The sequence below is a fragment of the Chiloscyllium punctatum genome, chromosome 14 (genome assembly GCF_047496795.1).
Source record: "Chiloscyllium punctatum isolate Juve2018m chromosome 14, sChiPun1.3, whole genome shotgun sequence".
Taxonomy (NCBI): domain Eukaryota; kingdom Metazoa; phylum Chordata; class Chondrichthyes; order Orectolobiformes; family Hemiscylliidae; genus Chiloscyllium; species Chiloscyllium punctatum.
The window spans coordinates 39989553-40008256 of NC_092752.1; the positions used below are offsets into that span (position 1 = coordinate 39989553).

At 41.9% G+C, this 18704-nt stretch overlaps 1 protein-coding gene across 1 annotated transcript in view; it reads right to left on the bottom strand.

Annotated features, from left to right (window-relative positions):
• Positions 1-646: 646 nt before the first annotated feature.
• Positions 647-18704, bottom strand: part of exosc9 (exosome component 9) — an 81451-nt gene continuing 63393 nt past the window's right edge. The window contains exons 8-12 of the mRNA XM_072584221.1: positions 18227-18315; positions 16049-16195; positions 11627-11802; positions 11464-11542; positions 647-2550 (exon numbers count right to left, since the gene is read on the bottom strand). Coding sequence (XP_072440322.1) covers positions 2451-2550; positions 11464-11542; positions 11627-11802; positions 16049-16195; positions 18227-18315 — 591 coding nt within the window. The 3' untranslated portion in view covers positions 647-2450. The remainder of the gene's footprint in view (positions 2551-11463; positions 11543-11626; positions 11803-16048; positions 16196-18226; positions 18316-18704) is intronic.

Consider the following 18704-nt stretch of genomic DNA (forward strand, 5'->3'; position numbering starts at 1 on the left):
TTGGCCATTGGAAGGGAATAGTGAATAGTTCTAAAGAGTTACCTTAAAAGGTGGAATCCTGTATTGCAGCCAGATATACCAGTATTTATGAGCAGTCTTGATCCCACAGCTTTAAAATGCACACTCACCTTGTAGCAACAATGAGTCAAGGTCTCTCAGCCATTTCTGGTATGTTTTTAGATTAATTCCCTACGGCATGGAAACAGTTCCTTCGGCCCAACAAGTCCACACCAACCCTTTGAAGAGTAACCCAACCAGACCCATTTCCCTACCATGTACGGGCAATTTAACATGGCCAATTCAACTGACCTGCACATCTTTGGACTGTGGGAGGAAACCAAAGCACCCGGAGGAAACCCACGCAGACACAGGGAGAATGTTTGTGTGGAGTTGCACAGTCATCCAAGGCTAGAATCGAACCCGGGTCCCTGGCGCTGTGAGGCAGCAGTGCTAACCACTGAGGCACTGTGCTGCCCCTGCAGCTAACTGGCACCTGATTTCCTGGGCAGGCCGGAGTTTATTATATAATATTGATGAACAAATCAAAATTAACATTTGACATTCACTTAAATAAAAAGGCCAACCACAAAGCTGTATGATGCAGGAAAAGCGCACAAAAAGAAACATTTACCACAATACAGGAACATTTCAACTTGAAAAATAAATCAAGTTTATTGAATAAAAGTCTGCAAGGTGAGAATATTGAAATAAACAATTTGCTCAGCTTTAGTGATACAAGATACTCATTCATTTATCTAGTTATGGGGATGGGGGAGAATCTGTTAGCTTAGTTGGTGAAATGGTTGGTTTGAGATCCAGTGATTCCAAAAATTCAGATTCAATTCCAACACTGGCTGAGGACACTATGAAGCTCCCACCTTCCCAACCTCTCCCCTTGTCTGAGGTGGTGTCCCCCAGGTTAAATCACCACCAGTTGTCTCACCTCTAATGAGCACAGATTGATGGTTGGTTGGTTAGGAATATGGCAACTTTACCTGATGAATCTTACCAGCTATGAAGAGAGTTAGAGGGATTGGGAGCAAAAGTCAATTGCCTACATTCTCAAACTCACTGGAGACCAATGAAAAAGGCTCTCTCAGTGCTGTCCAGTTAAAGACAGAAGGTTGGTCAGAGACCCAAAAGTTTGGTCAGCAGCTCCAATGGAAGTAGTAGGCATTGCAGAATCTGGAGACACCTGTAAATGGCAGATGAAATCATTAAGAATTATTTGGGGCCTCAGCTGCAAGGTTCTCATTCTGGAGCAGGATTCCCACCACAGCACTGCCTGTAACTACAGCAGATGGCTACAGGGTGGTGGCATGCAAGGAAACAAAGGGGGTCTCACTGAAAAGTACTGTCCTCCAAGGACTTGCCAGTATCTACCTGTGCTGCTGCTACATATTTGCCACTAATTTGTTACCCACCATCACTCTACCGCTCACACATCTGGCAAGATCACATCTCGGCAGGAAAAATCATCATCCCACTGACCTGAAAGCAACCTTTCAGATCTCCTACCTAGCCCACTTCCTTGAAATTCCATCTAACTTTCCCTCCAGAGGTGGGCAGGACAAATAAGTCAGTGGGTTGACACAACCAAGATCATCAGAGCAATACGTTCCTAGCAGAAAGGTTCATGGGTAGCCAGCACCTCACTACCAATGCGGGCCCTTAAGGATCATTTAATAGCCCTCTATCTTCTTCCTTGGCTCAGTACTGGTTTTTCCTTATGCCGCTGAAGTGCCTATAGGTACATGAAGATGAAAAAGGGATTTCAGAAATGCTAATTGTTCATTACGCTGCATACAAAACAGAAACTCAAAATGGAAAAGTACAGTGAAACATAATGGCCAGATTCTGAATGGTCACACGAGCCTTTAATTGTAAGAATGGGTGCTTCAGAGCTGTTCATTTCAAAATTTCTCCACAGGACTTTATTCAAGAAAACAACTATTTAAACAGGCCAACATTTAGGCATATTAACAGACTTGATTGAACAGAGGATTAAAAAGGCAAGTTTAAAAAAGTTGAGGAATGAAGATAAAATTTACTTCACATAGGCTCTCATGGGCAATATCTGTACAAATGGCAGCAGTGCCATTGAACCATTAATTAGCAACAAAGGTGGAACTGCTAAAATAACCACAGACATCATGAATTAAAACTTAAAATCCCTGAGAAGTAGCCACCAGGTATCGATAAATGGTTAGCAAAGACCCAAAAGAATATTTAAATGAATCTATCCAAACAAAACTTTACATGCTTGAAAACAGTCACTTATTACAAATAAGCAAACGTAAAGAATATCAATTCAAACCCATTTCTTGACATTTGCAACGGTGCAATTTTATATGTCTCCTCCAAGGATAAAACATTAACATGAATAACAAAGTAATGCACTTCTGCATAGCTTCAAAAGATTCCATCGTCAAATTATTTCACAGAGAATATCAGAGCTGGGCTCCTCTTTTCTTCTGTTTTTTCTTGTTTTTATTGTTTGGCACCATTTTATTTGTTGATGTTTGCTGGGTGTCTTCAGAATTTATTTTTCTAAAGTATAAAACAAAAACAATTGATCATCAACTTTAGTAATTAGGTCAAATGTGTTACTGATTTACAGAAAATTTTATCAAGTGAATGAAAACTGGAACATTTCATCTACATCTACCCTACTGAACCCTTTCGTAATTTTAATAAACTCTCTAAGATCACTCTCAATGTTGCCTTTTATAGAGAACAGGAACCCCAATTGGTCAGCCCTGGTCAGTTTTGTTCATCAGTTTTGGTCACATCGTCGTAAATGGTCGTTTGCACACTTTCTAACGTCTTTATGTTTTAAAAACGTGCAAATCTTAAACAAGCATACTACTACATTCATGGTCTAAATCAAGGTACTATACAAGCTTAACATTCAACCTTTCTGCTTCGGAATTCTGCACTTCTATTTATGAACCCTAATGTTTTGTTTTTATATTTTACAGGTTTGTTAACCCACGTAACTATTTTTCGTCATTTCTGGATCTGTGCCCTCAGATTCCTTTAACATTTGAATTCATGGCTGCATGCAAGGAATTCCTTACATGGCTTAACAAACCCCAGTCTGCACTGAAATAGCCTCTGAAATGGGGCAGTCAAATGGCATTTCTTTGGCATTTTGATTGAGAAAAAGGGACAGGTTTTGTATTATAATCTGCCACAAGCCTGCACACATTAGGATTCCTACAGGGTCCACGTGTTATGAGTTGGCCTTATTGGTGACCTTGTAAATAGGAGCCATTTGTGTACTGTGTAAGCTTGATATTGAAATAGGGCCCAATGTCATCCTGCAGGATAACGGCTGGCCTGATCAGATCATTTCTCACTGTACTGTGCAAACTCACAAATAGGCCTAACCATCACTTTTGGAGCTGTAAAGTACCCAGTCTACCCAAGAGTACTGTGGAAAGTGGAAGGTATCCCAAACACTAACAGCAGAAGCTACGGGACTTCTAGGATGCTGCTATCAAGGCAAGTGTTGACACTGCCCTGCACATCATACAAATGAATGATCGGGTATATGATTATGAATGTCTGTGTAATGCCAGTATCACAGACCCTACATCCAAACGACTGGTCACCTGTATGAAATGACATATCCCTTCGGCTCTTTCAGACAAGGTAGGTACTGACTGTTTCCAACCAGCCCGTGACGTTGTCCAGTTATGGAATCATATTTACGAAGTAACCCTGAATAAGCCTGGAATTGCATTTGCAACTAATTTAATATTATCAGTGAAGCTTGCAGTGTGACACACTTGTAGCTTCCAGTACGCACGTGTAATATACAGAAGCTTGCTTTTTGCAGACAGAAAGAACATGTATATATATTTGTCTGTTTCAATTCAACAAAGCAGGTATCATTCATTCTATGGTTCATTTCTCAACAATGCCATGACCAAAATCAGTCAACCTACCTGATTTAAACAAAGCTCAATAGTTACAGAGTCAGAGAGATATACAGCACAGAAACAGACTCTTCAGTCCAACTCATCCATGCTGACTAGGTATCCTAAATTAATCTAGTCTCATTTGCCAGCATTTAGTCCATATCGTCCCAGACCCCTCCTATTCATAAACCCATCCAAATGCCTTTTAAATGTTGTAATTGTACCAGCCTCCACAACTTCCTCTGGCAGTTCATTCCATACATGCACCATCTGCGTGAAAAAGTTGCCCCTTAGCTCCCTTTTAAAATCTTTTGCTCTCGTCTTAAGCCTATGATTCTAGTGATGGACTCGCCTACTCTGAGGAAAAGACTTTGTCTATTTACCCTATCCATGCCCCTCATAATTTTGTAAACCTCTATAAGGTCACCCCTCAGCCTCCGACGCTCCAGGGAAAACAGCCCCAGCCTGTTCAGCCTCTCCCTGTAGCTCAAATCCTCCAACCCTGACAACATCCTTGTAAATCTTTTCTGAACCCTTTCAAGTTTAAGATCTTTCTTCCTTAACTGTCAGTTTCATTAATTGGTGAATTTCTCATGTCAACCAATCAGCATGCTTCCTCATACAGTATAAATGTGGTTTCAGAGCCCGGGTGTCCTTGGAGAAGGAGCACGCGGTGTCCACCAACACCCTGGAGTCGTTCAGGGAGAGGTGGGTGCCGCAGGGAGTGGAGTGCATCATTTCTCCCTCCAACTCTATTTTGATTTAGTCCCTACCCTCCCCTTCACTGTTTTGCTCACACAGCATTGCCCTGTGGTTTGAAGGGCAGTGCTTGTCACTGGCCACTCGGGTGTCTTTCCTATCTTCCTGGTGGTGGAAATTGAATAAAGATTCGTACACTTTGTGTCTTTCACTGTGTCTCACACATGCACACACACACCATGGGTGCTGGGGAAAAAAATAAGCACTACCGCACTTAGGCGGTAGTGTGGGGGTTAAATTGAAAAAAAGAAAAAAAAAAAAAAAATGAACAGGAGTGTTAGCCCGGGAAAAAAAAAATAAAAAAAATAAAATAAATGTGGTTTCAGAGCCCGGGTGTCCTTGGAGAAGGAGCACGCGGTGTCCACCAACACCCTGGAGTCGTTCAGGGAGAGGTGGGCGCCGCAGGGAGTGGAGTGCATCATTTCTCCCTCCAACTCTATTTTGATTTAGTCCCTACCCTCCCCTTCACTGTTTTGCTCACACAGCATTGCCCTGTGGTTTGAAGGGCAGTGCTTGTCACTGGCCACTCAGGTGTTTTTCATATCTTCCTGGTGGTGGAAATTGAATAAAGATTTGTGCACTTTGTGTCTTTCACTGTGTCTCACATCTGCACACACACACACACCATGGGTGCTGGGGAAAAAAATAAGCACTACCGCACTTAGGCGGTAGTGTGGGGGTTAAAAAAAATAAACAAAAAAAAAAAAAAGGACTGTGATTTGGCTCAGTGTTGGACTGTGACTCTCTAAGAAAGAAAAAAGAAAAAAAAAAAAAAATGTGGTTTCAGAGCCCGGGTGTCCTTGGAGAAGGAGCACGCGGTGTCCACCAACACCCTGGAGTCGTTCAGGGAGAGGTGGGCGCCTCAGGGAGTGGAGTGCATCATTTCTCCCTCCAACTCTATTTTGATTTAGTCCCTACCCTCCCCTTCACTGTTTTGCTCACACAGCATTGCCCTGTGGTTTGAAGAAAAAGAAAATAAATGTGGTTTCAGAGCCCGGGTGTCCTTGGAGAAGGAGCACGCGGTGTCCACCAACACCCTGGAGTCGTTCAGGGAGAGGTGGGCGCCGCAGGGAGTGGAGTGCATCATTTCTCCCTCCAACTCTATTTTGATTTAGTCCCTACCCTCCCCTTCACTGTTTTGCTCACACAGCATTGCCCTGTGGGCAGTGCTTGTCACTAAGAAAAAAAAAAGAAAAAAAAAAAAAAGTGGTTTCAGAGCCCGGGTGTCCTTGGAGAAGGAGCACGCGGTGTCCACCAACACCCTGGAGTCGTTCAGGGAGAGGTGGGCGCCGCAGGGAGTGGAGTGCATCATTTCTCCCTCCAACTCTATTTCGATTTAGTCCCTACCCTCCCCTTCACTGTTTTGATCACATAGCATTGCCCTGTGGTTTGAAGGGCAGTGCTTGTCACTGGCCACCCGGGTGTTTTTCCTATCTTCCTGGTGGTGGAAATTGAATAAAGATTTGTGCACTTTGTGTCTTTCACTGTGTCTCACATCTACGCGCACACACACACCATGGGTGCTGGGGAAAAAAAAAATAAGCACTACCGCACTTAGGCGGTAGTGTTGGAAAAAAAAAAGAAAAAAAATAAAAAAGAAAAAAAAAAAAAATAAATAAATGTGGTTTCAGAGCCCGGGTGTCCTTGGAGAAGGAGCACGCGGTGTCCACCAACACCCTGGAGTTGTTCAGGCAGAGGTGGGCGCCGCAGGGAGTGGAGTGCGTTATTTCCCCCTCCAACTCTATTTTGATTTAGTCCCTACCCTCCCCTCCACTGTTTTGATCACACAGCATTGCCCTTTGATGTGAAGGGCAGTGCTTGTCACTGGCCACTCGGGTGTTTTCCTATCTCCCTGGTGGTGGCAATTGAATAAAGATTCGTGCACCTTGTGTCTCTCACTGTGTTTTACACCTGTACACACACACACCATGGGTGCTGGGGATAAAATAAGCACTACCGCACTTAGGAAAAAAAAAGAGAAAAAGAAAAAAAAATAAACAGGAAGTTTCCAACTCTATTTTGAAGAAAAAAAAAGAAAACAAAATAAATAAATGTGGTTTCAGAGCCCGGGTGTCCTTGGAGAAGGAGCACGCGGTGTCCACCAACACCCTGGAGTTGTTCAGGGAGAGGTGGGCGCCACAGGGAGTGGAGTGCGTTATTTCCCCCTCCAACTCTATTTTGATTTAGTCCCTACCCTCCCCTTCACTGTTTTGATCACACAGCATTTCCCTGTAGGCCACTTGGGTGTTTTTCCTATCTTCCTGGTGGTGGAAATTGAATAAAGATTGGTGCACTTTGTGTCTTTCACTGTGTCTCACACCTGCACACACACACCATGGGTGCTGGGGAAAAAATAAGCACTACCGCAGTTAGGCGGTAGTGTGGGGATAAGAAAAAAAAGGAAAAAAAAAATAAACAGGGATGGCTCCCCTTCAAAATAAAATGTGGTTTCAGGGAGAGGTGGGCGCAGCAGGGAGTGGAGTGCATCATTTCTCCCTCCAACTCTATTTTGATTTAGTCCCTACCCTACCCTTCACTGTTTTGCTCACACAGCATTGCCCTGTGGTTTGAAGGGCAGTGCTTGTCACTGGCCACTCGGGTGTTTTTCCTATCTTCCTGGTGGTGGAAATTGAATAAAGATTCGTGCACTTTGCGTCTTTTCACTGTGTCTCATACCTGCACACACACACCATGGGTGCTGGGGAAAAAATAAGCACTACCGCAGTTAGGCGGTAGTGTAGGGGTTTAAAAGAAAAAAAAAAGAAAAGAAAAACAAAAAACATAACTCTTCACAGAAAAAAAAGGAAAAAAAAAAAAAGTGGTTTCAGGGAGAGGTGGGCGCCGCAGGGAGTGAAGTGCGTTATCTCCCCCTCCAACTCTATTTTGATTTAATCCTTACCCTCCCCCTTCACTGTTTTGCTCACACAGCATTGCCTTTTGATGTGAAGGGCAGTGCTTGTCACTGGCCACTCGGGTGTTTTTCCTATCTCCCTGGTGGTGGAAATTGAATAAAGATTCGTACACCTTGTGTCTCTCACTGTGTCTCACACCTACACACACACACACACACCATGGGTGCTGGGGAAAAAATAAGCACTACCGCAGTTAGGCGGGAGTGTGGAGGGGGTTAAAAAAAGCAGCAGATTTGATCACACAAAAAAAAGAGAAAGAGAAAAGAGAAAATAAATGTGGTTTCCCCTGACAGTGGTATTTCTTTGCAAGTTGTCCCGATAAGTGCAAGATGAAAAACTTTGACAAGATACATTGTTTTCAGAAATATTCCTTTGTGCTAACACATTTAGACTCATCTTCCAAGAACTGGGTGGCTCCTGATTAAAACATACAACTTCATCCTTGGGTTTTGAATTATATTGCTACTTATATAGATAGCCATTTGGCAAGATTCATTACTGATATCTATTTCGGAACATTCTTTTTTAGTATTAACAAGAACCCTCAATTTGTCATCAGTCTCAAACTTTGACCGCGTGTACCCGATTCCACAATCCAAATGTTAAGTAGAGATCAATAGCAGTTCCAACTTCGACACCAGCTCTCACTCAGTTGAAGGCACTCCTCTCAATTTACAAGATTTGAATCTGAAAAGCCTTCCAGAGATCCAAGCATAAAATTAAGGTTGACACTTCAGTGCATTATTGAGGGAGTGCCGCACGGTTGGTTGATGCCACCTTTTGTAGGTGATATTAAATCAAGGTCCAGTCTTCTTTCAAAGGTAAACATGCTGTAGCACTATTTTGAACAGCAGCAGTGGAGATGTTCCCAATGTTAAAGACTCATAGGGTTAGACTGCAGATGGAGGCTGCTTGGCCCAGTAAGTTTACACTGACCGACTGAAGAACATCTCACCAGACCCACCACACCCCCATCCCCATAACCCCGCATTTACTAATCCACCGAGGCTGCACATTCTTAAACACTACAGAGCAGAGCAATGACCAATCCATCCAAATCTACACATCTTTCCCATAGCACCCAGTCGAAAGACATGCAGACAGAGGATGAACATGCAAATTCCACACAGTCGCCTGAGGCTGGAATCGAACCCAGGTCCCTGGTGCCGTGAAGCAGCAGTGCTAACCACTGAGCCACCACGCCACCCTTAATCCTAGAATTATAGAATGCTTTTACAGCACAGAAGCCAGTCTTTACACTGCACTAGCTCTTTGCAACAGCATGTCACATATTTCAAATCACCAGTCTTTACCCTGTAGCCCCGAAATTCATTTTCTTCAAATAATCATTCAATTCTCTTTTTTAAAAAAATAAAAGACCTCTTTTTAAATCTTGCCTCAAAACACCCGAGTTGTATATTCCAGATTCTAACCCCGCTGGAAAAGCTATCCTGCATGTCACCGTTCCTTCTGTGGCCCATCGTGTTAATTTGGTGTCTCATGCTGCTCTATTTCCCTCCTAACAAGCACAGCCTTTTTCTTACCTACTCTGTCCAAGTGTTTCCTGATTTTGAACAGGGGCCAATATTTATCCTTTCATCAATACCACATGGACAAATTAGATTATCATCACATTTGTGTTTCAGAGCGATTGCTGTATGGAAATATGCTAACAGGTTTCATTCATTACAAGAATGACTACATCTTAAAAATACTTATCAATGCCTTGAGGTCCTGGCAGTGGCAGTGGCAGTCACAGTGACAACCATAGAACGAGACAAGAAGTCTGCCTTCCTTTTCTCTTCCCAATCCTCGTGGAAGACCTTGTGCCACCTAACACCACAAGATGTAATTTAACACCTAAATGTTTCTGATTTATCCTTGTTGGTAGTTTTGAGATACTCAACCTTTTACTTGTCTTCTACCAGTCATGAATCTATCAAAGGCCTGTGGAAGTCGTTGAATATCCAATGCATTATCCATGTCTATTTGTTCTTTCAAATAACTCAATAAGATCGGTCAAGCATAATCTACCTTTTTGAAATCCATGCTAAATATTCTTTATTACCTTTTCAGTTTCTAAATGGTTTTCTATGTCAACAATCAAGTCAGTTAAGGTAATACAAATCTTGGTACCTGCAACAAGAATTCTTGTCCCAATAACCGAGTGATGGGAAAGCAAAACAATGCTACAACAGGCAATCTTAGAATGTGCACAGCCTGTATATGCCTGTTCCTTTAACTTCAATGTTACAATCTTTTTACTCACTTATGGTGTCTCATTATCGGCTAGGTTTGACCTTGTTCTATTTCAAAGTTAAATATATTTCTCTGAACTCTACTAATCACTATTTTTAAACATTTCCTGTCATTGTTCTTTCTTTATATACCAATATTTTTCTTCAGTTTACATTCCCTAGTTCCATCCTCACACCCTCAATTTTTTTTTACCTACCACTGGGATCTTGGCTTCACCTGATTCAGAATGGAATCATCTCAGAAGTACAGTTTCTTCCAGTCCCAGAATCCAATAGACTGTACCATTTGTGCTCACCAATATTAAAACTACATTGTGCACAGATCTTGTAGTGCTAACATTGTGGAATTCTGAGAAATTTCAGAGGACTACAACAGCACCTGACCTCCACAGATCCGACTGATGCTCAAATCTGGACCCTGCAGCATATCCAAGCAGGCTCCAGAGGAGTTCATGTTTAATGATTCCATTAGACATCATCATGCTAGAAGGTGGCACGGTGGTTCAGTGGTTAGCACTGCTGCCTCACAGCACCAAGAACCCAGGTTCGATTCCAGCCTCGGGTGACTGTCTGTGTGGAGTTTACACATTCTCCCTGTGTCTGTGTGGGTTTCCTTCAGATGCTCCAGTTTCCTCCCACAGTCCAAAGATGTGCAGGCCGGGTGAATTGGCTATGCTAAATTACCCATTGTGTTAGGTGCATTAGTCAGAGGGAAATGGGTCTGGGTGGGTTACTCTTCGGAGGGTCGGGGTAGACTGGTTGGGCCGAAGGGCCTGTTTCCACACTGTAGGGGAATCTAATCTAATCTAAAGTGAGCTGATTAAAAATACTGGTATTACTGCTGTGCGATGACTTATTTAGGGCTTCTTGCATGGTCCTTTAAATTCAATGGGAGGTTCTTCAGGCAGTCCCAGTCCCACTCCCCTCCCACATGTCCCCAACAGCTCCATTACAACTACTATCTTCCTGCCCCAAACTGAAGTCCAATTGATGGTGCAAGCATCAGGGAAAAAATCTCTCAGGTGTTGTTTCTGACATTGATGGAATGGAGGTACTGGGGGCATAATTAAAATTCTGATTCAATAAAAATATTAACATTGTTACAACTAAAAACTGTTTCCTTGTTATTCAGCTGAAAATAAACCACAGGCACGTCAAGCTTGTGCATCAAAAGATGAAGAAGATTGTTCAAAGGGCCAGGGTGAAGGGTCAATGAGAGGTCCTCCAGCACTGCGAGTTGCTGATTCACGATGGAGAAACAGAATGCACACACCAACATGGAGGTACAATGGAAATCAGGTGGTTTTTAAAATTTCATGCAACCACAACTACTTGGCCATGACCTTCTTGGATCAATTTGTCCAGGAGAGAGCCAGCTGCGGCAACTGTAACCAGGCAGAAAATGGTGGGTTGTGGAGTTTGGATATGTGATCAATCGCAGTCTTGGAACCTTCCACTTCACTCCCAACCTTAAGCTAACCATTGGCAGCACTGCCAGCCAAACCTCCCAGGTGGCACAGAAACAATTTGCCTTATTTAACCCGCTAGCTGAGTTTTAAGTTTTAAATAAAAGTTCAAATAATTCATTTAACAGGTTTTGCAACCCACCTTCCTTTCTTTTCTGTTCCTTCTGGTTCCAGTATTACAACCTCTTCTTCTTCACTGTCTGACAGTTGGATAACCTCAGCTTAGACCAAAAAAAAAAGACAAGTAGTTAGCAAGTCTTCAATTCTAAACCGAACATTAGACCATGCAAGTGTGCCATATTTACCATCTGTATGTTGGTTTGCTCTTTCATTATCATTGCCCAAACTCTGGGCACCTGGTTCGGGAACAATATCCTCTTCATCTTCTTCCTCTTCCTCCAACTCATCAATCATCCATTCATTTTGGATCCCTTCCCCAATTTGACCTGTTCCAGGAGCACGCACAATTGGTTTTGGAATACTGTTTCTAGTTAAGAAAAGCATTACCCGAGCAACATAAAACCTTAATCAATAAACAACGTATACTATACTTTCTCAAAACTATATTAATTGCTACTACTGATGGGTACCCAAGGTTTTAGTACATTGAAGTTTCGATACAGCAGTTTACAAATGTAGTCTTGGTTCACCATTTTTGTTGTTTTGTACTCCACAAATGATGAGATGGTGCCCTCATTTCCTGTATTACTTCCATAGCCTTCGGCCATGTTACCCCTCTTTGGTAGTGGTATGTATCTATATATCGAATACGCCTAGTGCTTATAAATATAATACATTTACATAATATGCCAGAAGTAAAATACCAAAATCTGAGACATCCATCATTATTCCCAATACCTGCACCAATTTCCAAAAAGTCACATTGGACTCAAAACGTTAATTCCATTTCTTTCTCCACAGATGCTGCCAGACTCACTCCACAACTTGGAGATCTTATGCCTTGTACAAAAAGGTGTTTAATTACGTTGTCACTGTTGCCCATCTATCTATACTCTTAAAGTCAGTACATTTTTCTTTCAAATGAGGATCTTCCACTTGCTGATATCTAATTGCTACATTTCTCGAGGGAAGCCTTCAGGTAGTCTGAAATACTTCCTTTGTCCTACTCTCAGTTAAAAGCCTTCCTTGGGCTGGGTGATTTGCTGTCAGAAGTCAGGCATTGTAGGCACATGACCAGCCCAGTGGAGTTGGTTTTGGATGACCAAGGCCCGGATGCTAGGCTAACGGCTGCTTTGAGGACACCGGTGTTAGTACACCAGTCACCCTAGCTGATGCCAAGAACCCTTGTCAACAGTTAATGGTACTTCAATGGCTTTGAGGTGGTGTCTACGCATAGTCCAAGTTTTGGAGCTATAAAGAAGATCAGGTTGTAAGTTTGCTCGCTGAACTGGTAGATTTATTCTCAGACACTTCATCGCCATGCTCAGTTAACATTATCAGTGAGCCTACGATGAAGCACTGGTGTTCTATCGCACTTGCTATTTGTGTGTCTTGATCTGTTATGGTGGGGGATATCATTTCCAGTTCATTTTCTGAGAGGTTAGTAAATGGGGTCCAAATCGATAAGTTTGTTTACGGAGTTCTGGTTTGAAAGCCAGGCCTCTAGGAATTCCTGTGTGTGTCTTTGTTTAGCCTGTCCCAGGATGGATATATTGTCCCAGTCGAACTGGTATCCCTCTTTGTCTCTGTGTATAGATAATAGTGATAGTTGATCATGTCTTTTGCTGGCTAGTTGGTGCTCATAAACCCTGGTGGCTAGTTTCCTGCCCGTCTATCCAATGTAATGTTGGCTGCAATCTTTGTAGGGTATTTTGCACGTGACATTCATTTTGCTGGTTGTTGGTGGAAGTTTTGTGGGCGATCAAGATGCCTAGGGGCCGGAATATCCTGGTGGTTATCTCTGAGATATCTTTACTGTATGGTAATGTACACAACAGACCTAAACAAGAAGGCACAACACGCTCAGAGACTCTAGCTGCCCTACCATACATTAAAGACATCTTGGAGATGATGACCAGACTACTCCAGCCCCTAGGCATCATGGTAGCCCACAAACCTTCCACCACACTGAAACAGCTCCTGATGAATTTAAAGGACCCTGTAGCAACAACCAGCCGAATGACCATCATGTACAAAATACCCCGCAAAAACTGCAACAAACATCACATTGGACAGACAGGCAGGAAACTAGCCACCAAAAGACATGACCAACTATCACTAGTATCTACACACACACAGACAAAGAGGGACACCAGTTTGACTGGGATAGACTAAACAATGACATGCACATGAATCCCTAGAGGCCTGGCATTCAAACAGGAACTCCATTAACATGGGATTTGGACCCCATTTGCCAACCCCTCAGAAAAAGAGCTGGAAGTGATATCACCCATTACAACTGACCAAAACACATAAGTAGCAAGCGAGACAGAACACCAGAGCTTCAGGGGCTAACTGTTGATGCTACCTAGCGTGGTGGTGAAACATCTGAAAACAAATCTACCAGCTCAGCGAGCAAACTTACAACCTGATCCACAAGCTGAGCTACAAATCTTCCCTCAAATCACAAAGTCATACAGAAGAATCAGAGAATGCTTGCCTTAGACTAAGGATGTCACTGTTGAAGACTCTTATCATTGGGTATCTGAAGGCAGTAATTGCAGATTCAATTCAGTTGTGAATCTTTGTACCAATGTCAGCCTTAGATGAGGAGTAGCTTCCCAGGTAGGGGAAAGTGTTCCAGCTTTTGGGAGGATTTCTTTGTTGACCGTAAATGGAGGAATGGACTGGAACTTGACCTTGAACAGCTTGGTAGAGAATTTGAATCTGCCTGAAGTTGAGGCTGAGACCAATTCTTCGGTATGCTCTCCTGTAAGTGTTCACAGAGCCTTCAAGATCTCCAGAGTATGTCATCTGCATAGTGAAGTTGCACAAGCGAGATCAATGCTGTTTTCTTTTTGGATTTCAACTGGTCAATGGTGAAATACTTTCCATCCATCCAGTAAACATCCACACCATTGCAAAGCTTGTTCTTGAGAATGGTGGTGAAGAAACAAGGGAGGGTGATGACAGCGACCAGCTTGACCTCTAGCTTGATCTAAGAAGGATTCTGTTGTACTATTATTGGTGAGCACCAATGGAGGGGAAACAGAGGATGGTGATGAATTTCTTTGGACAGCCAACCTTTGACAGAGTCTTCCACAGCATTTACCCATTGACTGAGTTAAAACTCTTGGTTAGATCAATGAAGATCACGTAAAGTGGTTTCTTTTTCCTGGTATTTCTCTTGAGAGTTGCCAAATGGTGGAACTACTGAGAGTGTACTATGCTTTTAGAAGTATTTTCTATTAGATATAGTAGCAAACAAAAGCCTAGTCTACCTCTGAGGAGGACAAGTTCCCACAGCACTATTTGAAGAGCACAGTTCTCTTGATGTCCCGATTTTTATTTGTCCCTCAATCAGCATCACAAAAATAGATTTATCTGGTCATTGAGAGACATTCCACATTGGTTGTTGAATTACCCTGCTTTACATCAGGGACTACACTCAAAACTTAACTGACAGCAATTCACCTGAGATATCATAATATCTTCAAGAATTTACTCTAATGCAAGTAACACTGTTTTATAATATACAATCAGGCCATTCCATTCAACAAGTCTATATCAGCATTGACGCTCCACGAGAGCATCATTTCATCTGATTTTACCTCACTCATCGGTCACAACTACAAATTACTTGTCAGCTGTGGAACAGTTAGATATGACAAAATTATTAGCGGATGTTCACTTCGTACCAATTCCATGATGGAATCAGAAGCTTGTGGATTTTGTAAAACGCTATGTTGACATTAAAGTGCAGTACTGAGGGAGGTCTTACACTTCTTTAGGTGTGGCCTTTCAGAAGAAATGTTAAACCAAGGAATGTAAAAGAAACCACTGAACTCACTTGAAAAAATGCTACTTATCATCCTGGCTAATATTTATCTTTCAGTTAACCCGATTTAAAGAAACATCATCTAGTAATTACGACATTGCTTTTTTGGGATGGAGCTGTATGCAAATTGGCTTTGTTTGCTGCATTACAACATTGACTATACTTTTGTATAGCCCTTTGGGATGAATCAAGGTTGTGAAACAGGCTATATAAATGCACGTTTGACTTCATTTTTTTCCTCGTTCAAACACAGTGGTGGACTTTGCAATTTTTCTTTTTGTTGCTCCAGAACATGAAATGCAATATCCTATCATGTTTGATGCATACAGACTTATGTGGTGAAAGTGAGGACTGCAGATGCTGGAGATCAGAGTCAAGATTAGAGTGGCGCTGGAAAAGCACAGCAGGTCAGGCAGCATCCGAGGAGCAGGAAAAATTGACATTTCAGGCAGGAGCCCTTCATCATGAACCGATGAAGGGCTCCTGCCTGAAACATCGATTTTCCTGCTCCTCAGAACCTGCCTGATCTGCTGTGCTTTTCCAGCAACACTCTAATCTTGACCCTGCACGCAGACCTATGTTAGAAATCAAATTAAAAGTTAAAACTCTCAATCAAATCCTTGTTTAAACAGGATGGCAACAAATGATTAACTTGAACCATTAAACATGTAAATATAAAGCTCATTCCAGTACAGGTATTAATTTTTAAAGCAAATTAATCTTCAGCTTTAAGTTAATACAAGTAACTAGATCATTAAGTAAAAGATACTATCGTGTGGATGGTTCAGCCTTTGATACAATTTCTTCAACTTGTTCTTCAACACCGTCTGTATCCACTGGAGCTTCATTCAGCTTAAAGGCAGTGATTCGTTTATTTGGGATGGATTCTGCAAAACCAAACTTTCCACCTTCCTTCCTGCCCAATGCAAAATTTACAGATAATTTATTAAGCTTCTGCATAAAATCTTAGCAGTTGGGTTTACAATTATTATAAATAAATTTGCTCGAGCTTCCTTTTACAACTTGATATTCACCATTTACTGGAAGGGAGGCAGGACCCTACAGTACACGGTGAGAAATTCCATGATGTGGAGATGCTGGTGTTGGACCGAGGTGGAGAAGGTCAGAAGCCACACAACACCAGGATCTAGTCCCAACAGGTTTATTTGAAATCACAAGCTTTGTGTGTACTGCTCTTTGTCAGGTGGAGTGAAGAGAAGCACACAGGCACAGAATTTATAGGCAGACATCATAAGATTGTATAGAAGGTGAGAGTGGAGTGTCGACAGGCCAGATAGGAGTGTTCCCTCCCAGTCAGGGAACACTTCAGCACACAAGGACATTCAGCCTCCAATCTTCGGATAAGTGATATCCAACGCGGCCTTCGAGATATACAACAGTGTAGAATCACTGAACAGAAACTTATAGCCATGTTCCATACCCATAAAGACAGCCTGATTCGTGAAGTTAGGTTCATGTCGCACTACATGTAACCCCACTATACTGTTCTGTATCTGTAAAACCTTTACTGCCCTGTTTTGACACCATCACCTTGATAACTTGTTATGATCTCTCTAATTAGTTTGTACAGTTTTGGATTAGTTATTTCTTTGGTTAGACCCTTGGCATGCTACCACTACACCGGTCAGATTATTCCAGCCATTTGGTTTGGTTCCCACACCATCTTATTTTTAATCTTTTGTAATTATCTCTCTGCCTCAATTAATCGAGTTATAGGTCATCCCTTCACTTGCTATTTAGCTGTTGACACTTTACTCACACCGTCTGACACTTTCGATCAATTGCAGAGACTTATTATTCAATCCGTCAACACTCCACTCTCACCATTTGTACGATCTTTTAATTTCTTTGCCTATAAATGTATGCTTGTGCGCTTCTCTTCACTCCACATGACGAAGGAACAGCGCTCCAAAAACTCGTGATTTCAAATAAGCCCTGTTGGACTATAACCTGGTATCATATGACTTCAGAATCCATCAGAAAACAGCAGAGAACCTGAACTAATCATTTCCAGGAGAATTATCTGATATAAAACAACAGACTCTAGTGCACTTGTGTCAGAGACCTTTTATGCTGGAAGTTTCTACTCTTCAGGACTCTTCAAGTTGAAATCCCACATCTGGCATGATCAAGCCCTCCTCAATTTTCATGAAGTCAGGCCAGCTTTTAAAAGTTGTGATTAATGGCACCTCCGAGTTGTGATGAGGTATAGTTCTGCATAATGGAATCTTTTTAAAAGGTTCTCTTCCCCAACCCCACCCAAAAGCAAGTCACGATATGCCCCTCCTCCCACCAATCCACTTCATTCCCCATTCACTCTATAAAACCAATTGAATCCTATCGTGCATGTTGGATAAGTGAAAAAAAAAGACATTTGAAACTTTCATAAGTTTCTGCTATGTTTACAGAAACTCCTTGTCATTAAAAGGTCTATCATCCAGACCCTTTGAAAATTCAAAAGCAAAAACTGCAAAGCACCTGAACCCACCCAATGTTGAATTAATAAATTGTGAACCTGACAGCGAACAATGAGCCAGAGCTGTCAATGAAGTAGGGGCTCAGGTACTTTCAGAGTCTAATGGTTTTCTGGGCTCAATCAAAAACACAGAACAAGGCAAGTTAAACATCCTGCTCAGCAGCTGGCAGCTCTTTCAGTCTGCATCCAAACATTATCCAGGATCAGTTTGTCTGAATACTGCTGTCACCCACCCTCAGCAATGAGCACTCCATCCTAGTGAGCACATTCTTCTGAAGCGGGTAGTCAGCGCTGGGAAATATTTCAACTCCTATTCCCTACCCGGAGGATAAAAATCTCATCCTGACGCTGCCTGTTCACATATCATTGGAACTCCAACCCAAAAAATTAATTTATTTTCAAAACAGCATTTTTCACAAAAAAATTATTAGGAGTTGAACATCAACTTGCCTGACTTTCTGATCATTTTCCAGAGCTTTTTGCATCAACTCTGTGATTTCTGCCACCTTAACACCGGCTATTTTAGTACAACGAAGAACCTAAAATAAAATGAGACAATTATTGCTCTTCCTGGTTCCCATTTCTCCTGGAAATGTTGATTTTTGTAGGAGTCCACAGCATTACCTCATCCAATTAATTATTCTTTTCATGATATCTTAGATAGCATACATCACTATAAAGTGCATCAAAGCTGAGCTTGATCTTGTCCTATCATTCATATGTATATAGCCATTATAAATGGCTGATTTATATAAATAGAAAAAAAAAGTGTTATAAATATAAGTAGACCCTACAACAATCTGTAGTACTTTCAAAGTGGTAAATGTCTTAGGCATTTGATATCAAAATCAAGCTTTTAATCATTGCCCTAAGAAGCTTCTGAACCAGGAAAGAGGTTTGGGGAATTAATTCCAGAGTTCAGGAAAGC